The 13,106-nt window shown below is 29.4% G+C and overlaps 1 protein-coding gene across 1 annotated transcript; it reads right to left on the reverse strand.

Moving 5' to 3' along the window:
• Positions 1-11,925: 11,925 nt before the first annotated feature.
• Positions 11,926-12,895, reverse strand: HMGA (high mobility group A). The gene is made up of 2 exons (XM_088122407.1): positions 12,736-12,895; positions 11,926-12,660 (listed from the first exon to the last, which is right to left on the reverse strand). Exons 1-2 carry the CDS (start codon positions 12,799-12,801, stop codon positions 12,178-12,180), a joined length of 549 nt encoding a protein of 182 aa, XP_087978533.1. The 5' UTR covers positions 12,802-12,895; the 3' UTR covers positions 11,926-12,177.
• Between the last annotated feature and the right edge of the window lie 211 nt (positions 12,896-13,106).

The raw sequence follows: 13,106 nt of genomic DNA on the forward strand, positions 1-13,106 counted from the left end.
GAATTAAAATTATAAATGCTGAAGGACTAAAATTAAAAGGGGTTAAAAATTTAAAGAGCAAAATTAAAACGGTTTTTAAACCTGTACTATGCTTTAAAAGTATTTTAAAATTAGAGAAAACACCATTTTTAACTCATACATTTTTTTTACATTAACTCATTACATTTAATTGAGTGGGTAAGTTTTAACTTTAAAGTTTTTTTGTCAAAAAAAAAAAACACTTTAAACTTCTATGTTTGTCCCACTAAACCTTAAACTTGATTAAATATTTCAATTAATATCTCTTCAAAAATAAATTAGGAAATTACTCATTAACCAACCAATATTTTTTTTTTTTGAATAACCAACCAAAAAATTATACAAACTTTTGTTGGGTAAATATACGGGTCTGTGTAGTACTGACAAACAAATTACAATGTAACTGACTACAAATTATATAAATTTGAACAACTTGATAAACACCAAAACTTGATAAAATAGTCGGGCACGCTTCAATAGCGCTGACCTGAAGACAATTATTCATTCTACACAAGTTGCTAGCAGACTACAGCAATCGTCTCAGCAAGATACAACGACTAACTCCGGTAGAAGTGCAACCTCGAACTACTCGGATCTGGCAGAACTCTTAGACACTTACTCTCTACACAAACAAGAACAATAACTCAAAAAGAATAGAGAATTCTTATGAGAGGAGGAGAATATTCAATTAAGATATCCTTGGATATCTCAAAATGAAGAAATCAACGACTATATATAGCTGTACAAACAAATAACATCTTACTCAAAATTAAACAAATATGTAACATTTTTACCTATAACACATGTATTGGTAATTTTAACAAAATAATGAAATAACTTAAAATTTAATAAACTAAATAAACAAAACCACTATAACAATAAATAAGAATAATATTCACAACGTGAATAATTTCTTTTAAGTTTCACATCTTGAAAAACTAACGACTTTAACTAACAAAAAGTCAAAATGATCCTGTCACAAAATGTACAAACTCAATCATGAAATATTTGACAACTTATTTTATATATATATATATATATATATATATATTATGTATTTACAAATTACAGACAAAAATATTTCATGTATTTACAAATTGTCAATACTTTTTTTTTCCATTAAACGAAATTACAGACAAAAATATTTCATCTATATTTACAAATTGTCGGTACTTTTTTTCGTTAAATTACCAGTTTTGTTATTAAACTTTTAAGTTTATGTCTAATAGATTTTTACACTTAGAAAGTATCTAGTAAATCTCTAAACTTTCAAGTTCGTGTAACCGTTTCCTTTTAACTTTAAAGGCATCTCATAAGTCTTTGAATTTTCAATTTTGTATTCAATAGGTTCTTAGCATAGTCGATATAAAGTTTAAGGACTAATTTGTAATTTAATCTTTATTTTTAAAAAAATATCATAAACATAAATTTTTTAGATAAATTACATTTTGGTCCTCGAAGTTGACGATAAATTTCTATTTGATCATTAGGTTTAAAAAATTAGCACTTTAAACCTTCAATAAATTGTTCTAAATTGTCTGTGAGAACAAATAATGTTAGTGTGCTGCATGGAAAAATTATGTGGTGGTTAACTTGGTGAGTGGACACTGACTTGGATTTTTTACGTGAGGTGTTAAAACATATTAAAACATTTTAATTTTAGTACTAACATAAATTAATATTGCCTTTTAATTCAAATCAAATTATATTAGTTTATGTAAAATTTTAAACTTGTTACTTCCAAAATTCAAATATGCACCCTCACTTATAAAAAAATACATATTTTTATTTTCTTCTTCATTTATGTAATAGCTTTTTGAATATCCAACACAATTGAAAACCTAGTACTTGAAAAATAGTGGATGATAATACTTGAAAAATAGTCTCATATAATCATAAAAATGTACTCCTCTAACTAGTCAAGGTAGGATTTAAATTTCTAACACTTATTCAAATTTCGAGTTTAAATTAATAAAATTGAAAATTTAAGATTAAAATTAATTGAACAACCATCTGGAGAAATGGGGTGAAATTTGAACTTCCTTTTCTACTAAGAGTTACTAGTAATTTAGTTTGTGTATTGCAGGTGGTATCTTTTTTCCCTTAAATTGCATTTTATCATATTGAAATGTAACTTTGTAAAAATTTGCAATAATATTTATTAGTGATGCCTTTGAAATTTTGAGGAGGATAATTAGAAATTTTCCTTCCTTGGGTGACTATTTTTCTCTTCAAAATTTCCAGCCATTCACTAAATTTTATCTCATATGTTTATTAGCAGTCAATTATATGGTAATGAACTAAACTGAAAAATGTTAAAAGAATGAGAATTAAATTGAAAGTTTTTAAACAGCTCAAACATTAGGGGTTAATCAAAGCCTCTTTTTTTTTAAATAAAATTTAAATGCAAACAAACATCTAAAAAATAAATTTTTCAAAAAATAAGGATTTTTTTAAATAATTATTTTTTAAAAACAAATGACAAAGTAGCGTAGGTTTCAAAGTAATTGCAAAAATAAAGTAGATAAATCGCAGGGATGGACTCTGATTTGACCAAAGCTGCAATCATCGTCTACCATTTGAATTGAAATTGCAGTCATTCACTACGATAAAATGAAAGTCGCAGCCTTTATTACCTACCACTTCCCTTTATTTATTATTTATTATTTTTTGTAATGTTTACAATAAAAAATTTATTACATCTCCATTAAATTTCTCAATATTAATAAATTAACAATATAAAAAATTGAAATAGAAATAAAATAAATAAATAATAAAAAGGTTGAAGTCGAGTACAATGTACGCGATTTCCAAAAAAAAAATTCAAAGGTGGAAATCGCATACAATGTACGCTACTTCTAAAAAAAAAAGTGTTTCTATTCACTCACCTGTCACGTCAAATATACACGTTTGCACACAAATTATAGATATTGTATGCAAGTTTTGACTTTCACTATGACCTAACTTATTTTTGTCAATGGTTTTGAAAACGTAATTTACTTTTGAATTTATTTATTTAAATTACATTTATTTTGTTATTATTTTTAAACTAACATTATTTTTGTAATTTATTTTTAAAACTACATTATTTTAAAACTTTCTCAAAAAATAACACTAAGAAAAATCACTCTTGTGATATATTTCCATTTTCTACTAACCAACCCACCCCATGAAGGCCCCTCTCTCAATAGTAAACCTCTTCAATCATCTCATGATATTTTTCTCTATTCTACCAAGCACATAATCACCGCTTCTCAACTTTATCTTTTCTTTTCTCTCCTTTTATGCCCCTTTCTTTTTGGGTAAAAAACACCTCAATAATTCTCACCTGCCCCCTTCTTCTTCCTTGTAACTTTCCTTCTTTTTTTCTCGACCCAGACTATCGCATAGTTTTTTAAGTAAAGTCACGAGAATTTTATATCCAAAGTGTACACTATCATACTATTATAGTATAATATAAGAAGTTTATTATCTCATCGGTTCTTCTACAAATTAACACAAAACACAAACTTATCAACTTCAAACTATACAAACCTTAATAATTCTCCCGCATAATTCAAATATAAGGCTACACAAGCTCATTAGAGTCGTTAGCGAGAGTTTATCAAAGTAAAATAAAAGTTAAATGTACTTTCTTTTTCCTTTTAAATACAAGTGACGGTAATAATATTAAGTTTGGTTCATAAACTTTTAGAATTGTGTGTATTGAACTGTAGTGCTTTGACAAGTTTCTAATAGGTCTTTCGAATCATCAACGTTGTATCAATGTGATACATGTACTTTAAAAAGTTTCTGAAGCATCTCCAAACTTTTAATTTTTTGTGTCTTATAGGACCTTATTGTTGACTCCGTCGATTTAACACTTATATGTCACATTGTTTGTATTATTTAAGGGTTACATGCTAAGCTAATTTCAGGCATGTTAAAATCTTTAGTGACATAAACGTTAAACTAATTAACGAAGTTAATGTAGATTCTTTAAAAAAAATGAACAAAGTTAACATAGAAATTTATTAGACATAAAATTTAATAGTTCAAAAACCTATTAAAAAATTTTCAAATACAGAAATTTCACAATTTTTGAAAGTTTTAGAGTTATATTAGAACTTTTTAAAGCATATAAACTTAAATAGCTCAACACAAAGTTATAAGTTTGATGAACCAAACTAATAATCTCACTGAATTATAAAATTTTAAAAACCTGCCCAATAGTTATTCTACCATTAAATTCAAATTTTTAATTTACTTTTGGATTTTGGCCCCTTGTCAAATAATCTGAGCATACTTCAGTCAAAAACAATGTTTCCTCTTAATTATAAATGAAACGTCAATTTGAATATAACTCAACTACTTAAAGTATCTAGATCCAATCAAAAGGTCATGAGTTCGCTCTGCCAGTTTCGAGATAGCTGGCCTAATTCGTCAATCATTCTAGGATGACAATGAGATACCGAATGTGCTACGAAACAGATCACACTCCCCAGATGCGCCCGCTTCAATCTATAATAGGCAAGCTTCAGAGTGTGGTCAGTTAAACCCTGCTCCAGAGCTAGTTTTCTTTTGCAGGTTTGACCAAGGCACTTGGCACCACTCTTACCGTCCACCTCGAGACTAGAGTTAAATTCCACGCAACAAGGCTCACAAATTCTATCATAAGTTCGTTACTTTCCCAAATAGAGACACATCGAGAATTTTATGTTAGATGAAGCTCAAATTCAATTTATTATAACTTTGATTGCATATATATATATATATATATAGTACAACATGTAGGAGTGGGGGATCGAAGTCACAACCTCGATATATGTCAATTACCATTAAACTATACTCGCTTTGACTTTAATTACATTAATATTAAATATACTTTTGATATATGACACTCGAATCAAGTAAATACATTGATTACCAAAACACTACCAACCCATTATGCTTCTTTTTTTTATATAAATACAAAAGTCACTCCAACCAAACCCGTTATGTTTGGTATTAGTTTGTTGAGTAAAAAAATTGACTTTATAATTTGATATTAACTTGTTTGAAAAAAAAAAGAAAGTAGGATTACATATATAGATAAAAAATATTATATATAGGGGAGTTTTTTCTTCTTCTTTATTTGAGTTAATAGTTTATTTTCTAGTTATTACAGGAAATTTAAATAGCTTCCTAAAATTTATTTAAAATTTTTTATCCATTTTCATCAATATTTCATATCAAGAAACAAAAATGTCGATTTTAAAGAAAAAATTTGAAATAAAAATTATAAAACTAATCGATATTATCTAAAAATTAAATCATGAATCATATTTTTTATTATTTCGATAAATCTAAATTTATAAAAGCGGTTCACAAATTTAATTGTTAAGAGACCGAGAGAATTTAAATTGAAAGGTTCACTAAAAAAAGAATTAAATACTATTTTGCTCTCTACATTTTCATTTTAGTTCATGTACTTGTTGACACCGTATTTGGTCCGGCTCAAATTTTATTATTTTATTTATTTATTATTAACATTAATATTAATATTTTATATTATGAAATTTTATTTGTTTTCATTAAAAATAACATATTTTACCTTATTATTTTTAAGGTAAGGTTTTAATTAAATTTAAAAATAGATTTTGTTTTAAAAGAATTTGATTTATTATTAAAATATATAAATAAATAAGATTTGATTTTAAGTAAATAAAAAGATTTGTTTAAATTTAAAAAAAAAGTTTTTTTTTTTAATAAAACTGATTCTGTTTTACTCGTCAAAACTACTATCTATAACGTGGCCTTTTCTCCGTTATCTTCCTCCTTTTTTTTCTCTCTTCAATTTTGACCCTCCCCATTGTTACCGTTACATTTTTGCGGAGGGGAAAGGGAACTGACAGAACACAACGTGAGAGCAGGGGCAGCACAAATCTCATAGAAATTGGCTTTAAAAATTCAAATTTCCTTGCGCATCACACAAGTTTGAGAATTTGCCTGGACGATGGGGGAGAGCATGAATCCCTGATTTTGGCAATAGAATAGACAAGTTTTATAGTGAGACGAATTATTGAGTTTTCACCCCGTTTAACAGAGAAATAGAGATTCTCCGTGATGGTCTAATGGCAGTCTCAATTCACGTCCTCTCTGTCTCTTTCCATTTCCTCTGCATTTTTTTTAATCGGTTTCTCCCTTTATTTTTAAATAAAAGAATATTGATTCTTTTTTTAAATAAATTTTGTTTTAAAGTTAATAAATCTAAAATCATACGTATGTAAAGTTTGTTTTTGGAAGATTTGTTATTTAAGATTTGAAAATTTTGAATAAGATATTTTAAATAAGTTTGTTTAAATAAGATTTTTTATTTTCATTTATATTTTTTTTTGTATAAAAAAGTTTTATAGGAATACAAAATAAAGAGTTTTCTTTTTATTTAAATTTTCGTTTATACTTTTGTTTTCCTTTTTTTTTAAATAAAATTAAAAAATACAAAGGTTTGTATTTTAAAAAAGAGCATAATGTGTATTCTAAGCCAATATTACATTGGTAATGCACTAGGGTATTGACATACATGACACAAGTTCAAGTCTTTCATTGCCTCATTTTTATCATTGTTTTTATTAAATAAAAGTTTTTTTTTCTTTTTAAATAAATTTTTTCGTTTATCTTTTTTAAACAAAATTAAAAAATAAAAAGTTTATATTATAAAAAACGATTTTAAATTGCATACTAAGGTCTTTGCACACTGGCAAGAGTTTTGGGTATTAACAACCAAGTCTTCATGTGTGCCTTGATTTCGTTTTATTTCTTTTTTTTATTTATCATTGTTTTGCTTACTAAATAATTATTTCGAAAATCCCAATGACAGAAATTGGATCTTTCCAATATTATCGAGGTGTCAAAATTTTTCTAATGGCTTTCGTGCCACTCATATCTATTAATTCATATCTTATAATAACATGTGAATTAATATAATATGAGACATTTAAAATAAAAAAAGTATTTTTTTTGGACCAAATAACATAATGGGATAATTTTTGACAAAATGTGGTACCGTTTTCAAACGGGTGTCGTAGGGTGCTAACACCTTCCCTCCGCTCAGTCGACTCCATAACTAATGATCTGTTTTTGCAGACCTTGTTTTTATTTTTAGGTGATCAATCACACCTCGTAGATGATTGGTGGCGACTTCAAACCCTTATCTTGAAAGAGACCCTTCAAGGGATGACGTCGGCCACTCCGCGTCGCGATGACGTTGCGACAGTACTAATTCAATTCAACAAAGTAGATCATATTCCTTACTCTCTATTTTCTCTCTTTCCTAAAATTAACATTAATTTTATTCATTTTAGTCTATATACTTTCAAAATGGATGTTTGAACATTTTAATCCCTATTTGTAAAATTTTAACACAAATTTTACATCTAATGAAAATCTTTTAATATAGATTTACGTTTACCTTTCATGAAATTTAATGAGTAAAGTGTCAAGAAAGAAATGAGATAATTAGAAATATTAAATTATACAAATTATCATTTTTTAAATTACAAGATATCAAAATGAATATTTTGAAGTAAAATAAATAAAATTTGAAAATAATCAAAATAGCCGCTTGAGTATACTCAAAGTATAGTACTTGAATCCACAATAAATATATATAAATGAATACTATAAATAATATTTTGAAAAAATGAGGGCGGGGGCTTGAGCCCCGATCCCAATACGGCTCCACCTCTATTCACAACTTACATGAAGCCCACACTTGTAAAAGTCATATTATAGACTACACACACAAACCAATTGTACAAATTATATATATATATAAATGTTTCCGAACATTGAAATACTTGAAATTCGAATAAGTCGTTACATGTTACATTTCAGGGTTTGAGAGATGATAGCTAGATAGAGGACCACAGACGATTAGAAACGTATGTACGAAATACACTCCTTCTATACGGTACAAGAGACGAGCTGCAGCCTGCAGGCAATAGTATGCAAGAGGGACAGTCTGGCGGGTGGCAGTGCTACCCCCGCGCGATACGAATTTCCTTGCCTGCCCGCTAGAATCTCGTATGACAAAGCGCACCACTGCCCTTAGACGAGCGTCCTTCCTGATCGGTCATGAGCACTTATAAAAGGGGAAGACCGCAACCACCCACCAAATAAGTGAAAAATCTCTCACTAATTCCTAAGGGGTTCCCCTCTACTCTTACTTCGATTACTAACTTGAGCGTCGAGTCTTTTAGGCAGGACACCACACTGTTGTCGAGTATTGTCAGACTCGTTTACTCTCCAACGACGTTCTGTTTCGAGGGACCCGTGGACCTCTCCAAACTCGCCATCAACCACAAAAAAGAATGTTAGGAAAAAATTAACCCAGTCAAATATATTATTACAACGAGCATTTAAAAAGTAACAATTATACCTAGATTATTCAAAATCGAAACAAATTAGGTAGTTGAAAGCATTTGAAATAATTTAGCCAAAATAAAAAAGAAAAAAAATTGAAAACCCAATAAAAAGAAAGGCAGACTTTTTGTTTGGCAAGAGGCATTAATAGAAAGTGAGTTTACAAAATGGTAAAAAATGCCAAATTAAAAATCCCAAAATTTGAAAAACAGAATTGGCTGAAAATCTCAGGCGTGCTGCCCAAAAGTTATTTTGCTGACACTTAAACAGTACAACATTACCTGTAAAGTTCTATGCTTTCCTTTATATTTTTATAACTAAAATCTAACCCTCTATCATTCTTACAAGTTTTCTACTATTTTTATGAAATTAAATTAAAATTTCAAAAGCGCAATTAAATACTTCAAAAAGAAATTTATAACTTTTTCTTTTCTGTTTTTTTAAAACTTGCTATGCTATGGTTTCATGGATATGTTTAAAATTTTAAAAACAATAGTTTGTTTTTTTGGGTAACTATAAAGTATAAACTTAACATAATTAATATTCAAGTAAATTACAACTTTCCTTCTCATGTTATAACTTTTAGTTCCTATATTTAAAAAAAAAATTGTTACATTATAGATTTGTCTCTCAAACTTTTAGAGTTGTTTAAAAATTTATAACAATACGAGGTTATGTCTATTTGGTTCCTGTATTTTTTTTCTTTTTTTAATTCTAATAGATGCATTAACTATCTTCAATTTTGTGCCAGATAGGTTCATGTTGTTAATTTATTTAGTTAAGCGCTTACAACACATGTTGATTGTATTGTTTAAAGATTATATTGCAATGTGATTTCAAGCAAGTTTAAGCATTTAGTGTTGTAAGCGTCACAGGAGTTAATGAGAAAGAGGTATTAGATATAAAATTAAAAGTTTAAGAATTTATTAGATACAAAAATTAAAAGTTCAAGAGTTTATTAGAAACTTCTTAAATTATAGAGGCTAAATAGAAAGGGGAAAAAATCTTAAAATTACATGGCTTATTATAATCTTTTTCATATATAAAGACTAACTAGACACGATTTAAAAGTTCAAATGCCTATTATAAATTTTTTAAGTACATGAATTAAATAGACAAAAAAAATGATAATTTACGGACCAAACTTATGATTTAACTAAAATTTTTTACTATACTTACGTTGTATGTTATGATTAACGCTTATTAGACATCTCTGATGTTAGCGAAGGACAATAAAAGTTAAATATGGCAAGTTGTTTGTGGATATGGAAAATAAATTTCATGATGCGACATTTTGTCTTGATATAAAGTCTAATAACAAATCATATTAATGGAAGAATATAACCTTGAAAGGGTTTTTATAATATTAATTTTATCGAAAAGTAGAAAGAGATTAGGATTTTTTTTAGTTCAACAACATATGCGATGGAGAATTTAACCTCCCAATATTTTAGTCAATGATATATACTTTAACTAATTGAGCTACAACGAGAAAAAGACTATGGTCAATCTTGTTGTGAAGTGCAACAAATAATATTTATTGACTTTATTTGATCATTTTAAACTACAACCATAAATAACTTGCCATATTGAATAATGTTATTTCTCACTAAAGACGGTTGATAAGGTTAATCAAGGCATACGAATGATAATGAACATTTTTAAAGTATGAAACTAAATTGAAACTAAAATTAAAAGTAGATGAGCCGAAAAAAACCTAATTTAACCTAAAACATTCCATGCTGCAAAAAGCAAAATCTAAAAATATAATTATAAAGATAGAAAAAAAAAAAATATATATATATATAAATATAATTATATATACTTTTTTTAGTTCAACTACATGGTAAAGCGAAGATTATATATATATATAAAGCGGAGATTATATATATCTTTTTAGTTGATACATATCTTAACTACTAGTTTTTTTTTTAATAGAAGAGAATTCGAACCCTCAACCTCATAGTGGGATACAAGTGTCTTAACTGCTCAGTTATGCTCGAGATAAGAATGAGATCAAGTTGAAAATATAAGTAATTAGTATAACTATTCCAATTGATATCTAACTTAATAATTATATTAAATTAACAAGTAAGAATGACATCATTTTGTCAAGGCGAGCATAGTTCAACGGTAATTTGCATATATTTCTAACCAATAAGTTCGATCTCCCACCTCACATGTTATACTAAAAAAAGAGGATGAGATCATTTTAATTATAAGTCAATAAGAAAATTATTTTATAGAAACAGCTTTTTATAAACTATATATATATATATTTTAGGGAAGAAAATTATGGCATCAAATATATTTTTCAAGGAAGATTCTTTTGTTAATTTTAGATAGTAAAATCCAACTTTGAAAAATACCAAAAATAATTTCATCCTTAGTCAACATCAACACACCTTAGCAAACATCTATTTCTATGGAGTTGGAAGTATAACTAGTAGCCTTTTGGTAAAACTAGTTAAACTTCATTAACTAGTTTATACTTTTTTTTAATGGAAATGCTACTCTATGAAAAACATTGTATTGTTTGACAATAGTTTTAAATAAATTGTTGTCAATTTTATAAAATTGTTCTAAATAACCTTTTGTATTAAAAATATTTTCATTGGATAAAGATTTTTTTAATTCAATTCAATTTTCAATTTTTCTTTTAGTACAATATGTAAGAGTGGATTTAAACTCAAACCTTTCGGTTGAAAATATGTACCAAGTTAAACTAAGGACTTAAAAATTAATAATACTTCAAAAGAAAAAAAAATTAAAAGGGGTAAAAATATTAGTTCATTAAATTTTTTTTTTTTTTCAAAAATTTCTACATTAATTTACCATTGTCAATTTGAGTTAGATTCGTTTGCCCTTTCATAAGTTCAAATTTCTTCCGCTTAATGGATGGTAAGTTGAAAATTTTTCCCACTCCCTCGGGAACATAATATATTTTTAAAAAATCAACAATTTATATGAAATTTAATTTTCTAAAAAGAGAATAAAAAAATAAGAAACAGAATCAGATAAAAAAATGAAATCAAAATAGATTATAGTAAATCTTATTTGATTAAGTTTAAATCCAATTAATTTAGTGAAAAAAAACAACTCATGACTCACCTCAACTAATAAAAAATTAAATATTAAAATTTAAAAAGTTAAAGTTATTTAAAACTCATAGTATCAAATAATAAAAACAACTTTATTTCTAAATTATAACCCTAATTTGACGGAATCCCTTTCCATATTCGAAACCAAAATTACAAACAACTTCAAACCAAACTTTTCTTCGAAAAAAGATCAAAGAAATAATTAAAGCAATTGCTACTTCAACCCATCCCACGAGAAGGTTATGCAATTCGATATAAAGTATAAAAAGTAAAAAATAAAGAAAAAAGAAAAGGAAGGCAAGGAAAAAAATAATAATAATAATAATAAAGAATTGAAGTGGTCACATAAAACTAAAACTAATTTCTTTTTTTTTTAATTTTGAGGTTTTAGAGAGAGAGAGAGAGAGAGAGAGAGATTGGGAAAGAGAAAAAAAGCCTAAACAGCCGGTAAATAACTTACATGCAATTACAGTCTCCTAACCTCCACCCAGAATTACAGCCATACATCACCCGCCACGTAATACACAGAAGAAAGTAAAATTAAAAATTTTGTTAAATTAAAAAAAAAAATTAAAAACAGAGCAATTCCCGGAGAGCTCTCAGCAGCTAAAAAAAACCCCACAGCCTAAACAAATTGATTATCTCTTTTTTCTCTCTCTATTTCTAACTTTTTGCTTTAGCACCCAATTGGGGCGACGGCCGGCTTTACCTTGGGCGGCCGGCCTCTGCCTCTGGGCGGGCCGGCGACCGGAGCCGACGTCGGAGCCGGCTTGGGGTACTTCGGCGGGCGGCCGCGTGGCCTTCCACTGCCCGAGGAGGTTTTCTTCTTGGGCTGCGAAATGGGGGCGAAGGGGTCCTTGGGCTTGGGCGGGCGGCCACGTGGGCGCGGCGGAGACACGACGGTGCCCGGCGGGAGGGGGACTTTGGGCTTGGGGGGGCGGCCGCGGCCGCGCTTGGGCGGCGCGTTGGGATCTGGCCTCATGTAGTTGTTTTTTAGGAAGAGGAGCTGCCCGGTCTGCTTCATCACGTCTAAGTGGTGGGAGAGGAGAGTGGTGAAAGCCGGCGGTAGATCGCCGTAGGTGGACTCGATTTGCTTCGTTATCGCCGATTTGTTCGCCCCGTTTTTGTCGTTGATGGCGTCGATCGCCGACATAATCATCTGAAACAAAAATTCAAAAAAAATTAAGAAAAAGAAAAATGGAGAGAGGAGAGAAAATGGAGAAATTGAGGTTACCTCGGGGTAGTGGGGGAGGGAGGGGGCCGGCGGAGGGGGGTGGTTGAGGTGGTCGTCGGTGGCCATGGCGGATTTAGAGATAGAGGGAGAGAGAGAGAGCGAGTGATGAGAGAGAAACACTGTAGGTTTGGTGGGAAGAAGACGATGGAGGAAGGGGAAAGGGGAGGATTTAAAAAGGGAAAATAGGGGGAGAAGGGGATCGGGGGTGGAGGGAGGACAGATCGGACGGCTGGGGATAGAGAGCTCCGGGGGAGGATCCCAGGGCTGGAATTGCCGTGATGTGTTTTACGACGCGGATCGATGACGTGGAGAGGGGATGTGGGCCCCCACAACCACGCCCTTTGCTTTTTTAGTACCAAAAACTACTTGCA

Source organism: Momordica charantia (assembly GCF_013281855.1).
Source record: "Momordica charantia cultivar OHB3-1 chromosome 4 unlocalized genomic scaffold, Mcharantia_2.0 BLBB01000004.1, whole genome shotgun sequence".
Taxonomy (NCBI): Eukaryota; Viridiplantae; Streptophyta; class Magnoliopsida; order Cucurbitales; family Cucurbitaceae; genus Momordica; species Momordica charantia.